A 26,884-nucleotide genomic window follows, 5' to 3' on the forward strand; every position below is an offset into this window, starting at 1 on the left:
CGGGAATTGGGAGCAATAATTTATTTTTGGTGTTCGATGCGTCGAATTAAATTTCTCCGGCTTTCCAATAGCGGACCTACACTGCTCGAGTCCATCGACTATTGAGAGAAAGTAGACCGTCTGATGGGGTAAGCTTCCTGGAAGAAGACACTCAAGGGCAGCTTCGAAGGCGGCCCAGCCCCTACTGCCCTAGCCATAGGGAAGCGAAGTTGCTGCCAGATTCCGGATGAAGTATTCACTCAGTGGACCATTGGGAAAACAATGGCCCGGCTGGCTGCGCTGATGCGCTATTTCATCTTCTACGTGCACCTGTCCGCACTCGTCACTGGTAAGACGTAATCATTCAAGGTACAGTACAGTCAAACCTCGTTAGGACGAACTTGAAGGGACTGAACAAGTTTGTTTGTCTTATCCGGAGTTCTTCTTGTCCAGATCTGACAAAATAATGTGCATGATAATTGCATAATTATCATAATGGATTGTATTTATGTGAAGCCGGTGCATGCTGTGGCACATGTAAAGCATTTATTCATAGCATATGCCAGCAATAGGTATCGTAAGTATGCAAGTACAATTATGTGCAATGAATTGATGCGGGCAGCATGTCCTCCGCCTTGTAACATGCTGTCAATTCGTTTTGTCCGTACAAGAGGCCTCGACTATGGGAAAAAACTACAGCGGCCAGGACCGGCGGAAGTAGCTTTTGATTGGTCCGGCCATACCCTAGCCTTTCATACAGTTTGTGTATGATATGGAGGAGATACACATGGCCTCCTCAGCATTAAACATACGCTGGTGGCCAAAAGGTTGGTCCGCCGGACCATGGCATGACCAACCGGACCGGTTCCGCCGGGCCTGCAGCCATGCGCCAGTGCACGCATGCGCCAGTGCACGCATGCGGACTGAAAGTTTGTACTATGCGCTGATTTTGTTCAAATCCCGCTTGAAATCAGTTCGTCTTCTTGAAAGCTCACCGTACAAGAGTTCGTCGTAAACGAATCATTTTGACTTGATATGATGCCTGGTCAACCATAGGATTGGCTCTAGTTCGTACTAATGGAAAGTTCGTCTTATCAGTGTTCGTCCTAACGAGGTCTGACTGTATTAACCCTTTCAGTGCCAATGGGATCAGTTGAGCTGAACTCAAATTTTTCATAGCTCAGCTGTATATCCACGGATATTTACAAACGATGGCTCTCTGGAAAGATATCGTGGCCAGGCAGACAGCTGTGAAGAGAAAATGCAGCGAAAATAGTCTTCCTCGCGACGGCGCCTGAGCGAAGTCCGTTTTCTGCATTTTCGTAGCATCTGCACTTTCTCACGCGCGCGATCGATCACAGTGCAGTCGACTTTCAACGCACGAAATTCGGACAAAGTTGGCCTGAAAGCCACTGAAAATCTCGATGTTTTGATACCCAATACGCATGGGTTGCCGCGAAAGAAATAGAGAAACCCGCGATGCGCATGCGTCATGTTTTCTACGGGCGACAATTGTTTGTCCGAGCGCGCGCGCTTCAGGCTTCGCCCTGGCGATATATGTCCTCACGGACACAAAACTATGTGATGAGTCGATAGCCAAGGTCTTAGAGTGGTCGTTTGTAACTCGCCTGTGTGTAGAAGTGGAGATACGAATTTATTTGTACACACATACTCATTTTGGGCGACTAAAGTCGCCCGTGGCACTGAGAGGGTTAAACTAGCTGCTAGAGTTGATGCTGGGTTTGCACAGCAGCTGCTAGCTGGCTTGGAGTGGTCGCTTAGCTGTGCGCTGCTTGCTCCGATCGGACACATTTAGACAGGCTCGCAGCGCAGATGAGCAGTCACTGTCTGTAGCTGCAGACATCGTATTAATCATGAGGGGCAGGCCGGTGAAATGAATGGCTCAGAGTCCATAGAGTTTGGGGCACTGAGTAGAATGCTCTTTGTCTGAGGAGCGGGCTGCACTGCGGTCCATCGTTCGTCAGGTATTCCCAGTCGAACGTGCGTGCGCGTTCTACCTAATGCAGTGATGATGTCAAAGCGTGCAGCCAGGTAGCCACACAGGCTCAGTCATCTGGAGTACAAAGTAGCCAATGCTCGGAGCGTGCGCACGTTCGGTTGGGGACACTTGACAAAGGACAAAACCGTAGTGAACAGACCCCGGGCCTCAGGGCCCATTCACAGGACCACTTTCTGCAGCACCGGATGTGCGGCATGCGACATGTGCCACACAATGTATATGTCATACTGATGGCACTTGGGTCTTTTCCCCTCCCCCTTCGAAATTTTTCAAGTTTTATAAGAATGCGATCGGGAAACAAAACCAGAGCTAAGCAAGAGACTCCGACAACAGAGAAATCAGAGAAAAAATCAGAGAAAATCAGAGAAAATCAGAGAAATCAGTACACACATACTGGGCCTATAGTAAACCCCGCTGACGTCACGAAATGCTTTCAGGAAGCGAGTAAGAAAGTGCCTGTGTACGTGCGAGGACAGCACACAGCACAGAGCATACGAGTAGTGCAGCATGCGGTGATGCGCGGATGACCTGCTGAATGACCTGGGGGTTGCATACTGTACGACATGTTGCCGCCAAGTCACCTGGTCACCGCGCCAGCAAGCTACAACTTTCACACCAAGGTTCAGCTCGAGTGACAGGAGTGCACCCCGAAAAGGTCAAACAGGCTGTAAGTTGTACCCTGCAGGCGCTAGGCTAGGCACAGTGACCAGGTGACTGGTTTACGCAGGAGCACGTGACCGCTTGTTCAACCATATTCGATTGGGAATAAAGGAGGAACGCTGCATTGCAGCATTCTCGGACCAAAACCAGTCGACTCAGCATCCAAAAGACTATAACATATGGGCCAATGGCGGTCATCCGTGCTTTTATAAGAACGAAATGGCGCTTTTAGTGACATTTTGCATACAAATCCCCATCTAGTAGGGGCGCAGTCACCCAGTTTCGGTGGAAGTGCGCGAGTTCGATTGGGAATAAAGGAGGAAGGGAGCGTCCCAGCTTCCTCGGACCAAGACCATTCGACTCAGCACCCCGAAGACTACAACTGGTGAAAATTAGATTTTAGGCTTAACGCGATGTGCAATTTCACGTCAAATGGGTCGAAATTTGGTATACACACGCTAAAAATGTTGACGTGAGATGCAGCTCTCTCACGTTGGTTTCCAATGCGCGAGCCAAATAACGCAAGCGGAACTTTCGCGTCACGTCAAAATAACGTGCAGCTTAATCTCACTAATATTTCCGCTAAAACACGTCCATAGGGTGCCAGGTAGACTGAAGGGGCCGTAATCGCGGTGCCCAGATAACTAAGGTCTACGTGTATACCGGGATACACCGGACAGTGTTTGAAGGGCTGCTGTTGTGTGGTACCTGGTCATATCTAGCGAACGAGGTGGCCGGACACTCAGCACCTCAAGCGATTTCTCCGGCAACTAGTAAATTATTATAGATGTTGATTGGCTGCAACTCCAAGTTTCATGACGCGAGGCATTCATAACACAATGATTGCCGCGCAGCATGAAAACTCAGATTTGCAGCCAACCTTAACGTCCTCTGCTGTGTCCGTTATGTTCTAAGCTCGGTATACGGCATTGAGCTCTCTCTGCAGCTCGTGTCTCAACGAATTTTTTATATGTTGGTTGTGTACAGAACTGCAAGCCGCGGACTGCAAGTGGCCGCTCGACAAGCTCGTTGTCGACTTTCACTTCTCGCCTACTGATCTCTCTGAATCGGCAGCACAGCGGCCTCTCAGCCTGTCGCTGACTGTGAGAGGACAGGTGTACGGCGACGTGACCTGGGCGTCTCCGTCGCGCATTCTCACCGACGACGACATCGACATGCTGCAGGTCACGACTCGTCCCAGCGAGCCGTGCTTCAAGTCCTGGCTGGTCACCATCAAGGGTGGGACAGAGGTGGCCTCGGACCCCTTTCAGCATTGGAACGTGACCGTCTATCGAGACAGTGCCCGTACGGTGGCGCGCACCTTCCGCACATCCGGCACAATGCGTCTGTTTGATGCAGGTATATGTATACAATATCATGATCGACATGTTCGCGGTGACACGCTTATGTACAATAGGGTTGTGTATAAGGATTGGTCTCATGGTGAAGACAATTGTGCTATGGAAGTAGAAACTTGCGGCGTGATATCAGTTGTGCAAGCGAAATAAAGTATCAATGATTGGGAGCGTTTCCGAGGATAAGCATGTGCATGTGTGTGCAAATTATTAGGTTCCACTATGGTAGAAATCATTTCAATGAAATTTCAGTGTTGTGTACCTTAGATGTAATATGTTTCTAGTATTACATGCCACCTGACCGTTGCCTCATCTACAGCCAATCAGCGACCTTCCTCACCGGGCCATACATCTCTATATCCGCCCGCTCAAGCGGGCCGATATTAGAGAGGTTTAGTAAGTTACACGTTTTTACTTTTTTCAAAAGCGCGGTGAAAATATCACGTTACGTGTAAATTTTAGAGGTTTTAAAAGTTATACGTGCGACGTGACGTGAAATATTGCCATGGCAAGATTCGGGTTTAGTTCAAACCTTAAAACTAACAGAACTCAATATCAATTCGTGGAAGAACACAACAGCAGTGATCTAGTGGTTCCGAAGATTGGAAAATAAACCCACATGCTCGTTCATCTGTTTTGATATTGCAGAATTTCATCCGTCTATATCCGAGGACCTCTTCGGACAAGTGCTCACTTTCGCCACACAGTACACGCGACATCACGCGGCAGGTTAGAGAAATCACCATGCACTCGCGGAAGTCCCTGTTTTTCAACGGTGATCGGGAATGGATGACGAAAGACGAATGAGGACCTTTTCGACGTGACTATGAGCTGCTTTGACAGTGCAGACGTCTGCGAACTGGTCGGAACATATGCCCTGACTGGCAAAGCTATCGGAGAAGTTCAACAGCGCAGACCGGCATCGGACTGTACCGCGATGATGGATTAGCGGTGATCAGAGATGCGACGGGCAGTGCAGCAGACCGAGCCAGAAAGACTATATGCCAGATTTTTGCAAATCTTGGTTTTAAACTGACCATCAGAGCTGGCATGAAGACGGTAGATTCCTGGGATGTGACACTGGATTTGTCAACCGGGAAATATCAACCTTACCGTAAGCCGAACAACAAGCCCTTCTATGTCCACCAACTTTCCAATCACCCACCGGCCATCATCCATCATCCAACCATTGCCAAAGACGATCTGCAGACGACTAACAGACATATCAAGTGACCGACACGTATTTGAGGAATCGGCACCAGCGTACGGCGATGCCCTCGGAGAGGGAGAGTGGATACGCGGACCGAGTCGAGTATACGGACGAGAGGAAGGAGGAGACAGGACGAAGAAAGAAAAAAATAGGCGGCGCAACATCACATGGTACAACCCACATGGTCACATAAGAACATGGTCACAGACTGCCAAGTACGATGCATCGTGTACACGGCCACAGTCCAACACACCGGAAGAGAGCAGTGCCACGAGTACCTCAGCCTAATGGAACCACCCTTTAACACAGAGATACAACAGTGGCATGAGCACGACGAGGCATGAGAGAATGGAAAAAAGCACGGAACTGTCCAAGTGCATATGGAAGCTCAAGCAGAAGAACCGTACTCCGCACTCTGTCAAATGGGCGTCGTTACCAAGGCCCCGGCCTACTCGAACGCGACCAAGCGGTGTCCCCATGCCTGGCTGAAAAATTGGAGATACTGGAAGCAGACAAAATTGTCAACATCAACAAAAAGTCGGAGTTGGTATTGAAATGCAGACACGACAACAAGTATTACCTGTCCTAACTCTCACCATCAGTTACATACGTTGTTTTCAACATGGCGCCACCTGTACCAGGTTTGACGCCATGGTGCTTTTTCTCCCCCTCTTCGCGCCTGCTATATTCTTGCGCTACTGTCGCTATCGCCCTCGATGACTTGGTAATACTCAGGGGCCCTGTTATCGCCTCTATTCTCTCTTAAATCCATTAGCTCTCACAAACAGCTCAATAGCACTATCCCATTGCCAAGTCTACACTTCACACATATGCACTAACTTCCACACTAGCACCAAATATCTAGGCCTGCTCGTAGAGGATTCGATAGTAACTTGATGCCGCTGTCTGATGATCGCTGAAATGCGCGAAACCTTGAAGTTACAGCTGCACGGCCTTTCGCCTCCGTTGTGTGTGTATACGGCTCTGCACATTTGTGCATTGAGCACTCTACCTCGAGCTGCCCGGCCTTGTTTGTAATTATCCAAACGTGTATCCACCACATATTAATAAGTGACATTATGTATATCAAAACTGCTCGCAATGTCACTCAGAGTTGCGCTGTCACATCTCAGATATAGATTTCACGGACACTTGTTTAACTGGCCGGGACAGCATGCGCATGCACACTGAACTGACTTGTATGGTGTACAGTGAACTTCGAGTAATGCTTTGTTAACTTCGAATTATCAGCACAAATCCCACACATTTTCTATGTATTTGGATTCCATGGGAGTTCTAAATAACCGGACATGCCCAGTTCGAGGTTTGAATTATCAGACATTGTTATGTGGGAATCGTATTGGCTGGAATATTGATATTCATAGTTCCAATTCATCCTGGGTTTAAGTTTGTAGTCAACTGGTCCAGCGTTTGCTTTGAGCAACGAAAACAGTAACATTGTTCATGGCTGCTGCGTTTTGCGAATATAGCCGGGTTCATTCATTGTTGGGAAGGTTGACTATGATTGTGTTGGATGTGGCTGGTCTTCAGTGCCAATATGACTGTTTTCATGTAAAGTTACTCCACCTCCATCACATGTGCTCTCTAGTAGTCTCTACACGCAGAGAGCGCATATGGTGGAAGTTCAATTGCTCTATTGATCCACAGGCCGAAAGCTGCTGCTTGCCGTTCTAGTACTTATTCATGACTGTGTTCATTGTATGGTATAAATGTGTCGAGGTTTTAGTACTTATTCATGTGTTCATTGTATGGTATAAATGTGTCGAAGTTTTAGTACTTATTCATGTGTACACTGTATGGTGTGATGTGTTGAATTTTTCCATGCATTGAATTTAGTCCACGATCTGTGCAACTCGACGCTCCCGAGGTTCAGATGCGAGAACAAGGGTGTTTGTTACAACGCCGACACAAAACCCCGGGAGCCAGCTGAAGTGAAAGCACTGTGGGGCTCTTTTCCACGTCAGAATCCGCTGGTACACTGCAGCTGCCCGCCAGGATTTCATGGAGATCGCTGCGAGATCGGTGAGTCGACTGAAAAAGGAATGAATCAGCCGTGTGCATGTATGTCGGCAAGAGTCCATGACCCGCAAGAGCATGCAACTGTGGCTATGGGTTGGTGCGGCGTGCGGTCTTCATTGGATAACTTGCCTTCATCACGCTCGTGACAGTCAATGTCTTATTCAGACTTTTCCCTGTTCCTTCCCTCAACATATGAATATTAGAGATAGATTATAGCAGGGACGTCGCAACGGTGCGGCATGTATGACCAAAGCCGCACCAATTCATTTCATAAATGGAAATTCTGAAAATCTATCCTACGACGCGTTTTGCAAGCTTAAAAAGTATGGGGATCTCACGGCTGTTACGCAGTGGACATCTAACAAGATGGCGGCGAAAATTTGGAAATCGCTGCGGATTTACTGAAATCCTTTCGAGTTAGTACAACATGTAGAATTATACAATTTCGCCGGATTTAGTAGTTTAGCCGAGCCACCGTGCTCACAGCAGAGACTTCTGTGTGTGTTATTGTTGTGAAGTGGACCACAAAGACTACTTCCTCCGCGTCATCGAAATTGTCGCAGTTTGACTTTTGATGTAAAATGCGGTATTTACTCACCAGCACTCGTACCAGAGGCAAGGGATCGGACATAGGCGATAGTCATCAGTATAGGGTGACGGCAAAGTTCTATTTTCTGTTATTGGAAGCTGGAATTTTTGAACTAGACGCAATTTCTTCGCTGATGTCGCTGCGCTGGTAATTTCGACTCGCTGAGATCAGTCAGGTGTTGCAGCCTGCATATTTCTCGTGCTTATGGCCATTCACTCAAGCCCCATCACTGCTTTACCTTAGCTGGGGTGAGAATGACTTCGTGGAACAAGTGGCAGCGCTTGGAGAAACATCGAGGGGTCGGCAAACTAAATGCCTGCAACAGCGATAAAATTTGTCGCTCTGGCTGAGACACTCAGTACCACTACTAGTACATGATTGTACCTGCAAGAGCCGTGTAGACTCTACACGTAGTGCTAGTGATGCACGCGCAGGTGCCGTACCATGGCATGGTATACCAGTGCTGAAAAAGAGGGCGCGCTGGACGTGATACTACACTTACCTGCATGAGCTGTGGGCATGCCACGGCTAAAAAAAAGTTCATTATTTTCAAGATCGAGGTGATTCCGAGGTGATTCCGCCGACGGTAATCAACCGACCTCGCAACGATCGTGTATTCTTACTAGGCTTCGTTGGTGGTGAAGTAGAAATCATCCAGAGCTAGCAGACGACAAGCATAGCAGCTCTTGTCCTGTGGAGAAAGTCAAAGCGTTTGAGATGAGGCGCGACCAACTTTCAACCTTCCTTGAAATATTTGGGAACGATATTTTTGCGTCCATTGACATCAGCGACGACGAGGACTTCATCTCTGCATGAAAACTCTCAGTCCAATTGTCCTAGAACGTTACTCTAGTCTTCAGACTATCATACTGTGTAATAAGTTTCGAATGGCTTAGTTTATGGAGTTGTCAGTAACAAGTGACAAGTCACTAGTCAAACTGCGACAATTTCGATGACGCGGAGGAAGTAGTAGTTTCTTTGTAAAGTCGGTCTAAACCCAAACATTTTTGAAACAACAAAGAAGTAAGAACAGAAGTCATGCTGTCGAAAACATCAAGAAGAAGAATTATTGTTATTGGAGGAAGTAGAAGTGAACAGTTGGTCCTTACTCTGGCTTTGCATGTAGGCGGACTGGCTGGTTGATCTGCCTGCGATGGAGCAGTCCGCTGCTTCGATCGAACTTTGGGCCGTTGATCTGCAACGTCTGGCAGGGTGCATACGAGGTGTTGTTCTGCAACAGCATGCAGGCGCTCCAGCTCGCCGGGAATGGAACCATATCTCTTCTCGAGCAGGTTGAACTCGGCGTGAATTCCTTCCGCGCCCTGTTTCGACAGTAGACCAAGCCCGACGTGCACTCTCCGCATCAGCGGCACAGTGTGTTCCTCAAGGAGGTGCAGCTTTGGAGTGATGTGACCTAAGCCTCTCTCCACCACCTCGCTCCGACATTTCTGTAAGAACGAGACAATGGAGAGCTCCGATTGCTGCAGTTCCTTCTCTCCACAATTGTTGCAATGGCTGAAGGAAGATCTGCACGCTGCGTACTGGCTGAACAGGGACTTGTACCGCTCACTGACTACTTGAGCGTCATTCCGCAGAGCTGGGCACCGATCTCCAATGACAATTGCTGGGGCCTCAGTGATAGCTGTGATCATGGCGGGCTTGAGGGCACGGTGGATATGGTTCCCTACGAAAGCACCGCCGTGATAGGCCTGCCGATGGATAATGTTCTTCTGTAGTACTGGCTCTACGGACGCTTCGCACGGGCCAAGAACATCCTTGCTGCGGCGCAACTTGGCCAGTTCGTCTTCAGCAATCTTCAGCTGCGAACTACACTGCTCTGTGTCGGCCTGTGCTTGCTCAACCTCCCGTTGTAGCACGCCTGCGAGTGCTTCTATTGCCATGCCCTGTTGCTGGCCAAACAAAACGAGGAAGTGCAGATGATTCTCCAGAGCGGTGGCTTTCGCTGTTGCTTCTGAGAACGCTGTTTTGCAGCCAGACAACTTGTGATGTGCAGTTGATAAGGCTCTAAATCGTTCACTGTCTCGCTCTTCAGCATCGCATTGTTCTGCAAGCTGCATGTTCGGAAGACAGACCTCGCGTGTGAATACATCGAAGATCCGCGGGAATACACCGAGGTCTAGGTGCAGCACTGGAATGATGGCGCTCGCAACAGACACTGGCAATAGGACTGGTCTGATTGTGTTGTTAACCCTTTCACTACCCATTATTTTCGCAATTGAGTCAATTTACAGTCTACAAGAATACTTCGTTGTGCGCCAATTATGCACCAAGGAGTGAAAGCGATAGTTGCAGTCGATAGTCAAGGTCTTTCTGAAGACGAAGAGCCCTCATTTGTAATAATCCGACAATATTTGAGCGTGTGACGAAATATTTAGTGATCGCCTATTGCATCGAGATATTTGAATGGCTGGTAGTGAGAGGGTTAAACAGCTTTGCCTTTGACAGCAGAGCACCTGCGCTTGTGAACTGTGTGTAGTCCTCCGCCATCTTCTCTAAGGACCGTGCTCCATACTGTACGTCACGGTTCTCTGGTGGGACCTGCATATCTTTCCTTGTGCACAAGCAATGGAGGCAAGGCCTTACGCCACTGGAACCCGACAAGCCGTAGTTCATTGTTTGGAACTCGTAATCACCGAACAGATAAGGCACAATGGTCTTGCCTTTCCATTTCTGGCTCTGTAGCTCTGCAATTTGGTTCCGATACATTGAGAGTGCAGTTTCCAGGTTTGCCGGCAAGTCCTTCTCTGCAAACACGCAGATTGGCACAGTGTTGGCGAGTGAGTTTGGATGCATGGTGTTGGCGATTTGCATCGCGAATTTAAATGAACGAGAGAAAGAGAGAGACAGAGATAAAGACACAGACATACATACATACATACATACATACATACATACAGACAGACAGACAGACAGACAGACAGACAGACAGACAGACAGACAGACAGACAGAAAGACAAAGAGAGACAGACAGACCGACAGACAGACAGACAGACAGACAGACAGACAGACAGACAGACAGACAGACAGACAGACAGACAAAGACAGAGAAACAGAGATAGTGAGAGATAGAGGCATAGGGAGGGAGGGAAAGAGAGAGAGAGAGAGAGAGAGAGAGAGAGAGAGAGAGAGAGAGAGAGAGAGAGAGAGAGAGAGAGGGAGGGAGGGAGGGAGGGAGGGAGGGAGGGAGAGAGAGAGAGAGAGAGAGAGAGAGAGAGAGGGACGGAGGGAGGAAGGACGGAGGGAGGGAGGACGGACGGAGGGAGGGAGGACGGAGGGAGGGAGGGAGAGAGAGAGAGAGAGAGAGAGAGAGGGGGGGGGGGGAGAGAGGGAGAGAGAAAAAGAGAGAGATGGCATTGCACCGCCTGGCCCATAGAATACTTTTTATAAGAGCACTGTTGGCAAGTGTTCCGTACTCTTGGTTAAAGACTCTTCATATCTGCTACAGCTTGTGCTTTGTGAGGACATTTTGCCTACAATAGCCAGATCCCGAAATTCAAACAACACTATATGCAACTTGATAACGTTACATGCTGCATGAGTCTCAGCTTGCGTCGTCAGGCGGAATTACTGGTCAGTCGGCGACACGCATTTTTCACAAAAAATTGCGTTTCACCTGCTGGGAGAGTATGCGTGTACTCGAGTCTCATCCTGAGCACGTTTTTTTCTTCTTTTTTTCAGCTCCAGTATAGCTGTATTTTTCATTGCAAAGCTGTCCTCGATTATTGTGTTCGTTGTTCAAACGAAGTGGACATTCAATCATGAAGGCAGAGGACATAGGAGCCTGATTGGAGTTTCTCGTGGCATAGGACGGCCACACAGAGACACTTTGGGCTTTTCTGAATATAAAATACCGTACGCACGATGCTGAGATCAATTTGTGCGATATGAAATTGTTTGTGATCTACCACATCGAGCAGAACGGGATCCAAACACAAGCTTACCGACGGTTAGGCTGCCGACCTGACTGGACAAATGATCCCTGGCTTCACCAGACGCCAGAAGTCGGACACCATGTCCTTTGCCGCGACGTCCATCTCCAAAAAGAACTCCATCTTCGTCGTGAAAAGGCTTGAAATACTCAATATTCAACCGAGATTCGCGGACTCGCGCTTTCTCGGATCGATTAATTTCCTGTTGGAACAGTTGCAGGGCAGCTTCCCGCCACTGTTTCAACAGGCGATGGCTCCAAAGCATGCCTGGAACAAGCCATATCGAGGTTGCAAGCCACCCCTCTCAGCAAAAAATTCGAAGAAATTCGAAATTTCAATGGTGGAAGATATGCTATGAAGAGAATTTCAAAAAGTATGTTTCGCGGAGCGATCGCTCAACCTACGTCATTCGAACTTTGCAGGATGGTTCAGACGTACATGCTAGGCATGGAACCACAGGCGATGATGCCATAGCTGACACACAGAGTATCACACACAGCAGATTCGTGTACACAGATACTAAATTAGTGGACGTCGTCATCTTCTTCCCGCTGATCTCGAATGTACTATGACGTGCTATTTCGCCTGACGATAGGCCTTTGAATGCGGGCTTTCGGCATATGCAATTGTAGGAATGATTCTGAGCAGAACTGTCTTATCCACGCATCAGGAAAGGGCAGTTCTCTTCCTCCATTGTAAACTTGTGGGCTGGATGAAGGCTGATCGCCTGTCAAGGGTCTCACCGCATTGGAGGAGAGGTACAGCATATAGGTAGGAGAGCACAGGGGGTATTATGTACAGTGAGGGGTGTTATGTACAGTGAGGGGGGGGGGGGGTATTACATGTATGTACAGCAGGGCATGCGCTAAGGATTAAAATGTGCTCAGACACAATGTCCTGCCAGTTGCAAAAATGGCCGGACATGTCCGGACATGCAAAATTTCACATCAAATCACACAGTGTTCAGTGTAGAATTAATACCATCAAAATGTTATCATGACGTGAAAAGAGTCCGACCTTGGCTGCTGCTGCGTCGTCAAGTTTGCACAAGGCTCGAGCGATTGGCGCATACTCTATTGGGTTTCCGCTTGACTCACGGCTCCTTGCCAAACAATGCCATGGCACGGCGATGCATTTCAGAAGCAGCATGATCTCTGTAGGCTGATGTTTTCAGGTGCCTTGAGCCAACGACGAAGGAGTCAGAAAAATTCTTGATGCTGCGAATTTTATCAGCAAAAACGGAACACATCTTACACTTCAAATTTTCCACAACGCTACGATCTGAGGGACTGCGCTCGTACTCATAGCTCAGCCAAACAGAAGTAAATTGAAAGCTCCCTATCATACTCAGCAACCCACTTGTCACAAGTGGTCGTCTTGACTGCTCTGGGCTTCTTTCCAAGCTGAGCACCCGGAGTCAGCCGTGCTTGGCTTTCTCTTGCCAGACGACATCACTAATGACTATGAGACAAAGGATTGACGTGCCTTTTTCTTTTTTGTACTTTGCAAAAAAGTGCGCGGACACTTTGTCCGGATGTGTATAAAAACATCGGGAAACTGACCGTAAACGGTCGGAAATTGTCCGATGTCCGACCATTATTTCGCGCCCTGTACAGTGTTATGTACAGTGGGGGGGGGGGGGGGGTATTATGTACAGTGAGGGTATTATGTACAGTGAGGGGGTGCCAGAAATGGACGGCTGCAAAATGCCCTACTCTATCAGCACAGCTGCACAGACTCAGACCATAGTCCATAATGTAGCCATTACCTCATCCGGCAACGAAACCTAGCGACTTCGTTCGACCAGTCAGATCTTGCTTGAGGTCAGAACTATTTCCACAGAAATTGGCAAAAGAGTACTTCCAAAGTAGCAACATTTCCACTAAAACTCACCCTCATGTTCCCAGGTAGACCGAGGTGCCCATAACTTTGAGGTCAAGATCAAAGACTCGGAAATGGGTGCCTTGCCATTTAAAGCTTCATTGCACATCTGCTGTAGCACTGAACAACAGTATTCTGAAAAGTTCCTTGGCCTCGCGTGTGTTGGGAGTGTGTCATCGTCGCATTTAACATCTGTAATCGCAAACAAATTGTTTCCTTGAGCCATGATGTGCATCATTGTACAACACTGAGTCGGTATTTTACAACTCCCGGGGAGTCGATATTTTACTACTCCCTGCTGTACAGCAGTGAACAGGCTAGCTACGTCAGAGCTGAGCATACTACTGAAGTAGTAGAAATAGCGCTAGCTTGATTGCTTTGCTTCCTGCTGCCCTACCCAAATTCCCTCGTGCCAGCCACAAGCTCATGAGCATCTTTGACAGCATGAGAAAGTGCTAGTAACCGCTCCAACGGGACTGGTTCCAGCAACTGGGTGAGCCGGTTTGTGGCCATGTCATGCTGTGGCGTTGGACAGGATCAGTCTTCAGGGTATAACAATCGTTATCTTCAAGTGTCGTGTAGTTTTCGTACGCCACCATGGGGTGCAGAGAATGGAAGTGTTCACTTTACAAGAGAGATATTGTGAGAAGCCTCAAATTCACATTTTGCGTTACAGCTTGCAGCTGCAGGGATTGGGCTCGATTGGTTCTTCTTTCTGCGCGCTTACGTTCTATTCTGTGCAGCCTGCAACCAGCAAGTCCAGCCGGCACAGTCCGGAGTGGTAACAATTACAGTCAATACCAGTTGTCCGCTGAACTACACCGACCCAGACAACCTGCTCGTCGCCGCCGGGGCCACAGGTCCCGGCGGCGGCCAGGCAAGCTGCCCGAGCGTGGCGCCTGGCGGGGCGTTTCAGCTGTACATGGGCAGTGTGGCACAGAGCGATGCCGGTATGGTTACCTGCGGCGGGCACTCGTATAACGTCATCGTGCAATGTGAGTAGCACTCTATACTCTGGTGGTTTTTTTTACGGTAAATCAACAAATTTTGGTCGTTCTCGAAACTTTCGCCGTCTCGAAATGCCGGAAATAGTATAAATAGTATAAAATACCATAAAACATGGACCATGCCAGCAGAACACCAGGGTGAAAAAGCAATGAGAGAGGAAAACACTATGCATATGATGACTATTTTCTGCAGGGGTGGATCCAGGGGGTTCGGGGGGGGGGGGGTCGAACGACCCCCCCCCCCCCCAATTTTTCCGACCGTAGTTCAGGTGTGACCACTAAGCTAACCCATGCGACTTGCGCGCCCATACTATGGCCCAGTCTGCCCAGGCCAGAGCGGTCCGCTATCTATGCAGCTTCAAGTGGTACACTGTAGTCTTGTACATAGATATACAACATGCGAGACTACGATCCGCACTGAATGTAGATCTATCTAGCTCTATAGCACCGCACCGGTACGAGTACGCGTTCGCGTTCGCTTCGGAGAAAGACGTGCACTTGTTGAGCTGCTGCGGACTTCCGTCTTCGAAAATAAATTTCAAATACCGTATTTTACCGGTTATACGTCGACCCCGGTTATAGGTCGACCCCCCCCCCCCCCCGTATCTGGAGGTTTTCTCTCTGTGTTGTCGTGTGCAGATCCGCAGAGCTACGACCTTACCTCTTCTCCCCTGGCCTGCCTCCATAACAAACCCCAATGGGCCCCCTGCCAGCTAGGTCAATGTGTCCAAGTCAGCTGGACCGACCCCCATTTGGTAACGTGTCCACTGAAGCAAAGTAATCCACCAGGAAGTTTGACCTGGACGGTTGCAGACCCTGCCAAAGGTGGTTGCTTCAACTCAACTACAAACCTGATATCGTCGAACCCGTGCAATTGGCCCAGAGGTGCATATCGATCCTACCCGACGGCAGAGGCTATTAAGGATGCGTGTGACAGCTCTGGCGACCCTGGCGTCTGTGACCCTGATCCGTGCTTGCTCGCCCTTAACAAATCCAGTAAGAGCACGGCTACTCGAAATGTAACCAGTGAAACGACAGGCTGGAATGACTTGGGTGTCGGCTGCCAAGCATTCTCCGCTTGTTACCGTTGCACGCTGACGTCAATGTTCGGATCACTCAGCTACGACGTGACCTACAGCAGACGTAAGGTTTTGGTCTACGTGGCTGACAATCATGTTGTACACGCGGCTGCGCTTGTAGCTCTTCGTTGTACGTGTGTGGCTGCGCATGTAGCTCTTTGTCGTACATGCTGCTGCACTCGTGTTTCTTTGTCGTACCTGCTGCTGCGCTTGCGTCTCTTTGTCGTACATGCTGCTGACCCGTGGCGCACGCTGCCGTGCCATCTTTGAATGCTCTGTACATGCGGCTGAACCGTCTTCTGTCCTCTCTCTTCAATTACGTGTGTGCTCATATTGGAATTGTTTTCTGCCCGTAAAAATGGTTTGCTCAGTAGTAGTATTTCCGGGGGTCAAGATCATCGTATGTCCGTGTTGTGTCCGGTGTAGGCCGTCATGGTTTCGTAACCAAGTGCCGTGCACTATATACAAACAACAACGTCAATGTCATAACACCAGAAGCTTTTCACCCGTTATCATCAGTGGTTACATGGGAGTGAGCAAGAACGAAAACGAAGCCAGAGTTTATACTGGGGCTGGTAGAGAAGCAGCAAGAATACTCTTACGCGCCTCAAGTTCACGCAACACTAAAAAGTATGGAGCGGTGCGGAAATTTGCAGGAAACCACGTAATCACACGTGATAACTTTATCACGTGTTTGTTCTGGTGGTGCATTCCCTTCATGTAATTTTTCGGAGGTATACGTACATAAATTATTAGTTTGTCAACCAGAGCTACAATAGAATGAGAGAGATGAAAACTCCTTATCACTACCGAAGAACAGTCTCCGAAACGCATCCCAAAACAGCAAGTCGACTCGCGCATATCCGGAGTCGCAAGCTGTACGCACGTGTAGTATGCGTAAACACAGTGCGTGCGCACAACAGCCGAGCGTACAAAGTGTGCGCAACGACTATCTATGATGCAGCACGCGTAGACATAGTTCGTGAGCGTCACTACATAGATGAAGTACTGTAGAACGGGTAATTAATTATTTTAGCGACTATTAATTTTAGCGTTTTCTCATTGTCAACCGGTTAGCGACGTTTTATTTTAGCGATTTGCAGCGATTTTACTCACGGACCACCAGTGCACTACTAATGTCTCAACGGATTAGCGACTTGAAACTTTAGCGAAAATGAGTCGATCGCTAAATTCGCTAGGGTTTTTACGTCGCTAAAATTACCCGTTCTACAGTACACATTTTTGCTCAGAGAGGCCAGTCTACATAGGGCACGTGTCTGTTGATTTGCTCTTTTCACTACAGAAAAAAACCCATGCTCCAGGTATACTACCAGGACGTTCAAGTTTCAAACCGGAGGATCAACAATCTCCAACGCCAGTTTTGTACGGTGCGGCATTGTTGAAGGGTCCGCCTGCCCTCAAGCTCCGGGCGGGGTGCTACCAGCATACCAAGTCATTGAGCGAGCAAATGGCTCACTGGTCAGCTTGACAGTCAGCCTTTTGGTGAATGAGATGGATCCTCAGGAAATTGGCATAGTGTGGTATCGAACTGGACAGCAGGATCAATATACAGACAACCCGGAATTTCACCAGCCTGGTGGTTCACCTTGCTACATATCCTTGACATGGACATTCACGGCAAACAACCGGACTGCTGGAAACTATTCAGTGCAGTTTGCTCACGAGCACTACCATACTGTGCAGCTCCGTCAAATCATGGAGCTTAAAGTCCCAGGTATGTAATCCTGTCTGACATACGGTGTGTGTGTATGTGTGTGTGTGTGTGTGTGTGTGTGTGTGTGTGTGTGTGTGTGTGTGTGTGTGTGTGTGTGTGTGTGTGTGTGTGTGTGCGAGAGCGCGTGTACGTATGTGTGTGTGTGTACATGTGTGTGTATGTGTGTGTGTGTGTTTGTGTGTACATGTGTGTGCCAGCTAGTTCGGTTGGTGGGTACACTTATGCCGGATAGTGTTGGGTCTGTTGCCAACGGGCTCGGCTGCTTGAAGGTGTAATGTTGTACCTACCACCTTTGTTGGTTTCAGGGTTCATATACTTTCTATTTGAAGTATACATACCTGTTAATCATGGACTACTTCTGGCTAGATTAACTCTTGTGTAATCATGGTGCTAGTGAAGCTTGTATCAGATCCACTCTGATTTAGCCACCCACACTAGTAGCAAGTATTACCTTCACTGGGGGCAGGGGTACCTGCAGTTGGATCCCAGGACGGATACCCTGATGCCGTCAATCCTTTTTCTGCACCTTGTCCTCACCCACTTACTGAGGTGTGGTGAGCCCATAAGTGGGATTATTTTCAAGTCCACCCAGAGTTTTGGGGATTTCAGGGGGTGTCGGCCGTTGGGCGGTTCAATAGCCAATTGAGTCATCTTTCCAAGATTCCTTTTTAGTCTCTCTCCCCTCTCCCGGGGAGACCCACGTGACCAGTTTTGGCAGTGAGCAACAAGTACAAGTGTGTGTGTGTGTGTGTGTGTGTGTGTGTGTGTGTGTGTGTGTGTGTGTGTGCGTACGTGCGTCCATGTCTGCATACGTGTGTGTGTGTGTGTGTGTGTGTGTGTGTGTGTGTGTGTGTGTGTGACTCTGATTTAGCTACCCACACTAGTAGTAAATATTACCCTAACTGGGGGCAGGGCTAAGGGCCTGGTCAGACTGCGGCAAATTTTCGACGCCTGACAAAAAGAAAAGCGTCCAGGATTAGAATCGCAATCACACTACACACATGGGGAGAATGAAAAATCAAACTTCATTTCGAGCGTCAAGTGGTAATCTCCACGAACCACGTCGAATTCCTTCACCTTGGGGGTCGCCAACACCTTCAGTGCAATCCTTGCAACCATCCTTATGAGTTGTGTTGTTGTCCGTGGCCAATTAGCTCCTCGATATCAAGATGAAAAAATCAGTGTATATCAGCGTCAATGGCGTATCAGCGTCAAACTCCTGTTTGGAGCGGAAAAGCGTGGTCCGTTCTTGCTTTTTTTTTGGAGTGTCAACTCTCGATTTTGCCGCTCTGGCGGCAAGTTACTATGGAGATTCGGATTATAATCACAGGATTATTTCGTTTTTGCCGCAGCCTGACCAGGCCCTAAATGCAGTTTGATCTCGGGGAGGATACCTTGATACCGTTTATCCTTTTTCTGCACCTTGTCCTCGCTAACTTGCTGACTCGGGTGTGGTGGGCCCATAAGTGGGATCACTTCCAAGACCACGGGTTAAACAGTATAGGTGGAAGCAGTTTTGGCCATACTTTCCGCTCGTCAGTTGCTTTTCAGTTGCTTGTCAGCCGCTGTCCGTGCAAACAACGCTCCAAACACCTTGTGTACTCATGCTAGCTAACCGTGTCTCTCTCCCTCCACGGGTGATCATGCACCACTCAGGTATAATAAGGTGATCATTGTTGTATTATGATGTAATGCATTACGTAGCCATGCAAGAGTATGCGCGAGATACGCATCTCGCAGCTGCCTACTTTCATGCAGCATCCTTTAGATGTCGTGGTTCTTATGATTTGCCTACAATGGCCAGGTGAGAATATAATCCTATCGTAAACAACTAACTTGTTTACCCCGAAACAATCATGTGTGTACAAAACTTGTATTGGTAATAACTTTGGCATACATTAATATTTTTCAACCAAATCTTCTGTGTTGATACATTGGGTTAGTTTTCATCGATTTCCAATATCAAATTTAAATTATGAGCTGAATGACGTCATCAGTGCTACTTTTTATGTTCAGATTTCAACCCAAAATGCGGAGAAAACGAAAAATAGTAAGGCCACAAATCCTGGTGGACTGGATAGCCTTTGGGCCCTAGATAAAGGATATTGGTGGATATTGTACATAGATAACAACATTTCTCTGGAAACCAGTATCGACTTGTTTTACCATACGCACTGTACACATTTAGTATACGAAGCTGTCGTACCTCGGGGTCTGTTCAGACTCACCACCGCGATGAACGGGTGTTTAGTATCGATATCCAGCACATTCCCGCTTGCTGGGATGTTCAGCTAGCCAATGCAACAGCTCTCATTCGCCAAAGACATTCCCCACGCTCCGCGTTTATGGATGAAGCTGTCATTGCCGTTTCAAAATAGCCGACATTGTCTCTTACACATAAAATGACTGCGCTGTACATGTAGTGCATCACACCGGCAATCTGCTGTAGATCTACAGACAGTGCATGCAGCAAGCCGAGCATGCGCACTTGAGTAGGGTACTTGACTCCCACGCTCGATCGCTGGTCACAACTGAGTCTGTACACGCGACGACTGTGCTCGTGTCGTTGTGACTTGCAAGTGCACTCTGTACTGCACTGATGTACCGTATGACTGGACAGGAACAATGCAAGTGCAGTTTTCAGTGCGTGGCCACTAAAACATGTTGTGCAAGCAAACAAGCCTTCTTTATGATCTTGGTCATTTTTCTCAATCAACTCTGCGCTTCGAGCTAGATGTGTCCGTGGGGTATTGTCCAACTAGAACTGTAGTCCTCACATGCCCCAGGTCGTGAGGAGCTAATCACTTTTGTCAGCAGAACTCCTGCTCGGGACTCGACACATTTATTCCGTCCGATGTCATCCCCGCTGCGAGTGGGGAGCTTCATGCCCACGATAAAAGAGAACGTCATGATATTTGAATCCTTCATCAGAGAAAGCTATTCGAGCTCAAAACGACACAAGACAATGGCCATGATAAAGATACTCGTACAGATCGCGATGTGACTGGCCTCCAGAAGTGCTGCAAAAGACTTCAAGTATTTTTCAAAACAAGATTGTGAAAAAAAGCTGAGCGCTCGAGTGCGGCGAACACGGCCAAACGCCATGTTTCCTTGGTAACATGACGTCAGCCACATTATCACCATGGCGAGTTGCAGCGCTGATCTTGAAGTACAGCGGCACCAGAAAAGTGTCCTTATTCTACCTGAGCACATTCTTGCCGCTCGTCACATCTCCACAGCGGGTTGGGACGGTCACATGACCCCGGTGTGCGCATCTTTAAGAGCCAAGCTGCCTGTGTAATACCGTATTCTAGATTATTGACCAAGTAGGAGGTCACTCTGTATGGCATGACTTGTATAGAACGGCTATGAGGTCTACTTCGAAGTAGAACATTACATAATCTATTCATCATCTTCTGTAAAGATGAGTGAGATATAAGCAGTCAATATGACAGCATATTTGGCCACTGAGGTGTCCGTGAAATCTGTCAGGTCAACTACTAAGAAGACGGTAAACACAATTATGCCCCTAACAGAAAGCAATGGGGAAGGACTTCAAGGGGAAGTAAAGGCTAAAATCAAATTTTCACCAGTTGTAGTCTTCAGGGTGCTGAGTCGAATGGTCTCGGTCCAAGGAAGCTGAGACGCTCCCTTCCTCCTTTATTCCTAATCAAACTCGCCACTTCCACTGAAACTGGGTGACTGTGCCCTACTAGATGGGGATTTGTATGCAAAATGTCACTAAAAGCGCCATTTCGTTCTTATACATTCACGGATGACCGCGATTGGCCCATATGTTGTAGTCTTTTGGACGCTGAGTCGACTGGTTTTGATATGAGAAGGCTACGATGCAGCGTTCGACCCTTATTCCCAGCTGAACATGGTTGAATAAGCGGTCACGTGATCATGCATATACCATGCCTGCAGGGTACAACTTACAGCCTGTTTGGGCGCGTTCCTGTCACTCGAGTTGAACCTTGGTGTGAAAGTTCAAAGTGAGTTTGTAGCCTGCAGGCACGGTGTCCAGGTGACTGGTGTACGAACGAGCACGTGACTGCCTATTCAACCATGTTCGATTGGGAATAAGGGCCGAACGCTGCATCGCAGCATTCTCGGACCAAAACCAGTCGACTCAGCGTCCAAAAGACTACAACATATGGGCCAATCGCGGTCATTCGTGCTGATATAAGAACGGAATGGTGCTTTTAGTGACATTTTGCATACAAATCCCTGTCTAGTAGGGCGCAGTCACCCAGCTTTGATGGAAGGAGCGAGTTCGATTAGAAATAAAGGAGGAAGGGAGCGCCTCAGCTCCCTCGGACCAAGACCATTCCACTCAGCACCCTGAAGACTACAACAGGCAAAAAATGGATTTTAGGGTGAACTTCCCCTAAAAAAAAACACTCAACTCTAGTCAGCAGTGAACACCACTGTGTTGGTGCCATGTTGATGCCTATCTAGTGTAATATCTTACCCTATCTGCAGTGTATCTCTAGTCTCTCTGTGCTGGGCTGGTGCAAAGGGACAATGCATACACTACAACGTTGACACTCTGAAAAGGGAGTGAGATTGCATGCTCACGCATACACCGACCACTCGATCTGCGGACAGAACTGTTTTCTTTTTTTGTGGACTCATCAGCGCAGCACAGAGAACATGAGGATGAAACTGATAGTAATGAAAAATAAATTCTCCAAAGCCAGATTTAAACCCGGCTCAAACGTACCTTGCCAGAGTGCTCAAACTGACAAGTCAGTGAGCTCTGCGTAACGCGGACAGCAAAGGCACTACCCCACACGAGAGTGCTCAACTACTACAAGAGCCAAAGCGAAATTCTCAATCTGCGGACAGAACTGTTTCGTCCTTTGTGAACTCCTCAGCGCAGCACAGAGAAAACGAAGCATACACTGAACATGTATGGCCACCGGTGAGCAGGGGGCCGTAAAATACGATATTTGTTTACTCCCTGATGGTAAGGGCACGATCATGTGCACTGTACATGAACAAAAAGATGAAAAAGCTGTATACAGTCAGTCCTCGTTTATCCGGATCCCTCGCCATCCGGAAGAAAATCGTTGGTTACCGATGTACAGCATATGCCATGCATACATGCAGTGTGTGTGTTCAATTATCCGGTTCCCTCGCCTATCCGGATATTTTCGTGGAACACGGATGTGTGCGGTTAAGCGAGGTCTGACTGTACTTTACTGCAGAGCGGAACAAACATTGTACGTTTTCCAGAATTCAAATTAATATTAAAAATGTTTTCCAAGTGCATAATGGCAACATACATGGCGGCTCAATACAGTCATGTTCTTTCTTACAAGCAAGTCAACACACACATGTACATGCTCCCTTCGTCTAGCCCGCTCTTCTGCATTGCTACACTCCCCCCTTTTCAATGGCTATTTGCATTGGCTTAAGCTGCACCAGGAGACAAAGGGCCTTTCTACTTTAACAGCATTCAGGAACGCCTTGCTTTACCAGTAGACCACAATTTTAGTCCATATTTGCTTCTTTCTTCTTTCCCCTTTCTTTTTGACTTCTTACTCTTTTCCTTGTTAGCCATGGTTGGCTATAAAAACCCTGCAATCGCCACGCAAAGTGGTCATTGGTTACCCCAGCCATGTATTGCTTGGAATAAAACAAATTATGTTGATCTGTTCTTCACTGCAGAGCACGGATGCTCTCTAAAAACATTCAAGTTTGAAACCGGAGGATCGGCAATCTCCAACGCCAGTTTTGTACGGTGCGGCATTGTCGAAGGGTCCGACTGCCCTCAAGCTCAGGGCGGGGTGCTACCCGCATACCAAGTCATAGAGCGAGCAAATGGCTCGCAGTCGCCGGTCGAGCTGACAGTGAGCATTCTGGCGGCGTTTGATGATATTGTCATACTTTGGTATCTAAATGGAGTGGAGATGCCTTCAGACCCCGCAACCTTTTTTGTGCCAAAGGAATCTGATGGTCTTGTACGTTGCTACATAGTGTCCACACTGATTTTCAGCGCAAGCGACCTGACTGCTGGAAACTATTCAGTGAGGTTTTCTCGGGACAACTCACTTGTGAATCTGAGTCAGATCATGGAGCTGAAACTTACACGTATGTATACATGCTGTATGGTGCGTGTGTGTGTGTGTGTGTCACGTGTGTGTGTGTATCTGTGTGTGTGTATCTGTGTGTGTGTATTTGTGCGTATGTGTTTGTGCGTGTTTGTGTTTGTGCGTGTTTGTGTGTGTGTGTGTGTGTGTGTGTGTGTATCTGTGTGTGTTTGTGTGTGTGTATCTGCGTGTGTGTGTATCAGTCATTCTTTGCATGTGTGTATATGTGTCTGTATGTGTATGTGCGTGTGTGTGAGAGAGAGAGAGAAAGAGTGCGTGTGTGCGTGCGTGTGTGTGTGTGTACATTAATGTGTGTGTATTTTGTGTGTGTTTCTCTGGTATCGCTGACGCTATGGCACCCATCAAACACACATGTCATGCTACTTTTCTCCATGTGGCGATGGTACGGCGGCTGCTGAGTGATGGTCATTTGAGTCGGTGCAGCAGCACGGAGTGGGTTCTGTGTTCAAAGAGGGGGCCCTGAGATGCAAACAGAGGCGAGCGGCGCACCGTTGGATGCGCTCAAGCCGGTCGTTCAGGGTTGCGGGGAGGGGTGAGAGGACAGTGCAAGCATACTCAAGAATAGGGCGGATGTAGGTTAGATAGATGGAGGAGAGAGCAGAAGTGTTTAAGGAATTGCGTAGTCGCAGGAGAAGGAACATCTGCCTGGTCGCTTTAGTGATGTAGTCAACATGCGAGTTCCAGCATAGATTCTGTTGTATGTGGAGGCCAAGGTGGCGATGCCTTGAGGCCACAGTGAGGTTGGTATCGTTGAGTGTGATTGATGGTGGTCTGGGAGGTGGCCGGTTGGTGTGGTGAAAGTGGATGACAGTGGTCTTACTTTCGTTGACCAGGAGATGCCAATCCTTCAGCCACTGTGCCGCGGTTGTCACAGCTGACTGGAGGTGCTCTTCTGCGGCTAGAACATTCTCGTGAGCGGCAATGATGGCAGTGTCGTCGGCAAACTAGCTGCACTCAGTGTTGGCATTTATGCAGGCAGTTGGCAGATCGACTGTGTAGGCCATGAACAAAAGCGGCCCCAAGACAGAGCCTTGGGGGACCCCCGCTGGAATGTTCAGCCAGGTTGATTTGCTGCTCTCCACTTGCACACGTTGTCGTCTGTTGGTGAGATAAGAGGCGAGCCACTGGAGGCATTTGCCATCGAGTCCGAGGTGGGCCAATTTTGCAAGCAGTCCTTGGTGCCACACCCGGTCAAACGCCTTAGATAGGTCGAAGAAGCAAGCAATTACTGTTTGCCCGGCGTCTCTTTTCTCGGTGATCTGATGGATTAGCCGAGATAGCTGCCGTGTGGTGCCATCGTTTGGCCGAAAGCCTGATTGGCCGTTGGAGAGGTGAGGTTGGATGTGCTTCGAGATGCGGTCAGCAACTATCCTCTCTCGTACTTTCGACGTCACGCTGAGTAGCAATATCGGTCGATAGTTGGAGGGCTCGGTTTTGCTGCCCTTCTTGTGGATGGGGGTGACTGTTGCGTCCCTCCACTCTTGCGGGATAGTGCAACGTTCGAAGGAGATGTTAAAAAGGGTTGCTAGGGATGGCGCAAGTGAACTGGCTGCCTCTTTCAGTAGGCGGGTTGGTATGCCATCACAGCCCGGGCTCTTTGACGGGTCCAGGTTAGACAGTAACTTTGAGACCTCCTGGGCTGTTGTTTCAAGTGTAGTGAGGCCAGGTGTATTGGGTGTGGGGGAATGAATGGAGGGGAGTTCCTCGTGGCACCCTGTGACTGACTGTTGGCTCTGCGAGATGAAGAAAGCGTTCAGGGCGGTTGCTTTTTCAGCGGGGGTTGAGAGAGTCTGGCCCTGGGAGAGCATGTCTGGCAGAGTAGGTCGTTGTGAGGACTGGAGGCCGCGCATCAGTTTGTGTAGGTTTGGTGTGGAGTGGCTCGTCCCAGTGCCATTACTGACATATGTAGACTGAGCGATTCGGAGAAGGTGAGTAACTTTGTTGCGTTGGGTGGTGTATGCTGTCCAGTTGCAGGGCGTCCGGGTGCGCAAGTAGGCACGGTAGAGCCGGTGTTTTTCTCTGATGGCGTTAGTGAGCTCTGGGTTCAGCCATGGCTTTGCGGGGTGGCTAGTATGCCTCGGGGAGTGAGCTACTGCACAGTGTTTGCGGGCGCAAGTGAGCACTTTGTCCTTCCATGAGTGCCACAGGTTGTCTATGTTGGTAGTGTTCAGGGTGTCACCTTCCGGTAGCAGTTGTGTGCGTTCAATTTCGGCTTTCAGACTGCTGATGCTTTGGTTTGACCATTTCCAAAGGGTGGTGTTATGGGTGGGAGGTGGTACGGCTCGAGGGGGTGCAGCGACTGGCTGGATTAAACCCCTGATGGATAGGTCTGCGTTGTTGTTGTTGTTGTTTGAATTCTTTATTCTCACGATGGCACCATCGCCAATAAGAGATAAATATATGAGAAGGTGAGATTGTGGGTTAAACAGTTGGAAAGTGATTTACATCACTTTGAACTTTACAAGTTTGGGAGAGGGTGAGCGCTGCAGGAGCAGATTGAGTTAATCAGCAGTGAGCAGATTTCTTGTTTGAAAGCAGGTCGGGAGGAGACGTCACGAATGCTAGCAGGGAGGGCATTGTAGTATTCTAGGGACTTGTACAGTGGGGAGTCTTTACAGCGATCGGTTCTGGAGGGTGGGAGGTGCCAAGTGCGTGCGTGTCGAAGGCTGTACTGGGCCGTAACTTGAGCGGGGGTGTTGAGCATGCGTATGTGTTGTTGTTGTTGTTGTTGTTGTTGTTGTTGTTGTTGTTGTTGTTGTTGTTGTTGTTGTTGTTGTTGTTGTTGTTGTTGTTGTTGTTGTTGTTGTTGTTGTTGTTGTTGTTTTGCTTTTATTTCTAGTCGTTCAACCAAACAGGCAATGGTGCCTTCTCACAAGGAGACGACTATTGAGATCTATATAATTATGCACTCACTCTAAGGGACGGAGCTGCCTCCTCCTTTGTGGACTTGTCAGCGCAGCACAGAGAAAACAAGGCCAAACCTGATAGTTAGGAATGGAAACAATTTTTTGCAAGGCCACATTTAACCACGCTATTCCTACGGGCCTGGTTCAAATCTGGCTTTGGAAAATTTATTTTTTATGCATAATTCTGTGTGTTGCCACAGATCCAGGAGAAGGCCCAGCTACAACAGCAGGTATGTAGGCTACCACTTCCCAGCATCTACTTACACCCTGGCCTGTATGTGGTGGAATTTCCCCCCGCTCCCCGCCACACAACGTCTCTCTGACTCATTAGGTCCGGCAAGAATATTACACTGT

The 26,884-nt window shown here is 48.4% G+C and overlaps 1 protein-coding gene across 1 annotated transcript in view; it reads left to right on the plus strand.

The window, feature by feature from the left end:
* Nucleotides 1-26,884, plus strand: part of LOC135816287 (uncharacterized) — a 36,799-nt gene continuing 9,915 nt past the window's right edge. Inside the window, exons 1-8 of the mRNA XM_065329653.1 lie at nucleotides 1-328; nucleotides 3,647-4,018; nucleotides 7,082-7,267; nucleotides 14,428-14,679; nucleotides 15,331-15,834; nucleotides 17,074-17,505; nucleotides 23,182-23,604; nucleotides 26,731-26,760. Of these exons, the coding sequence (XP_065185725.1) occupies nucleotides 262-328; nucleotides 3,647-4,018; nucleotides 7,082-7,267; nucleotides 14,428-14,679; nucleotides 15,331-15,834; nucleotides 17,074-17,505; nucleotides 23,182-23,604; nucleotides 26,731-26,760 (2,266 nt within the window). The 5' untranslated portion in view covers nucleotides 1-261. The remainder of the gene's footprint in view (nucleotides 329-3,646; nucleotides 4,019-7,081; nucleotides 7,268-14,427; nucleotides 14,680-15,330; nucleotides 15,835-17,073; nucleotides 17,506-23,181; nucleotides 23,605-26,730; nucleotides 26,761-26,884) is intronic.

The sequence above is a fragment of the Sycon ciliatum genome, chromosome 1 (genome assembly GCF_964019385.1).
Source record: "Sycon ciliatum chromosome 1, ocSycCili1.1, whole genome shotgun sequence".
Taxonomy (NCBI): Eukaryota; Metazoa; Porifera; class Calcarea; order Leucosolenida; family Sycettidae; genus Sycon; species Sycon ciliatum.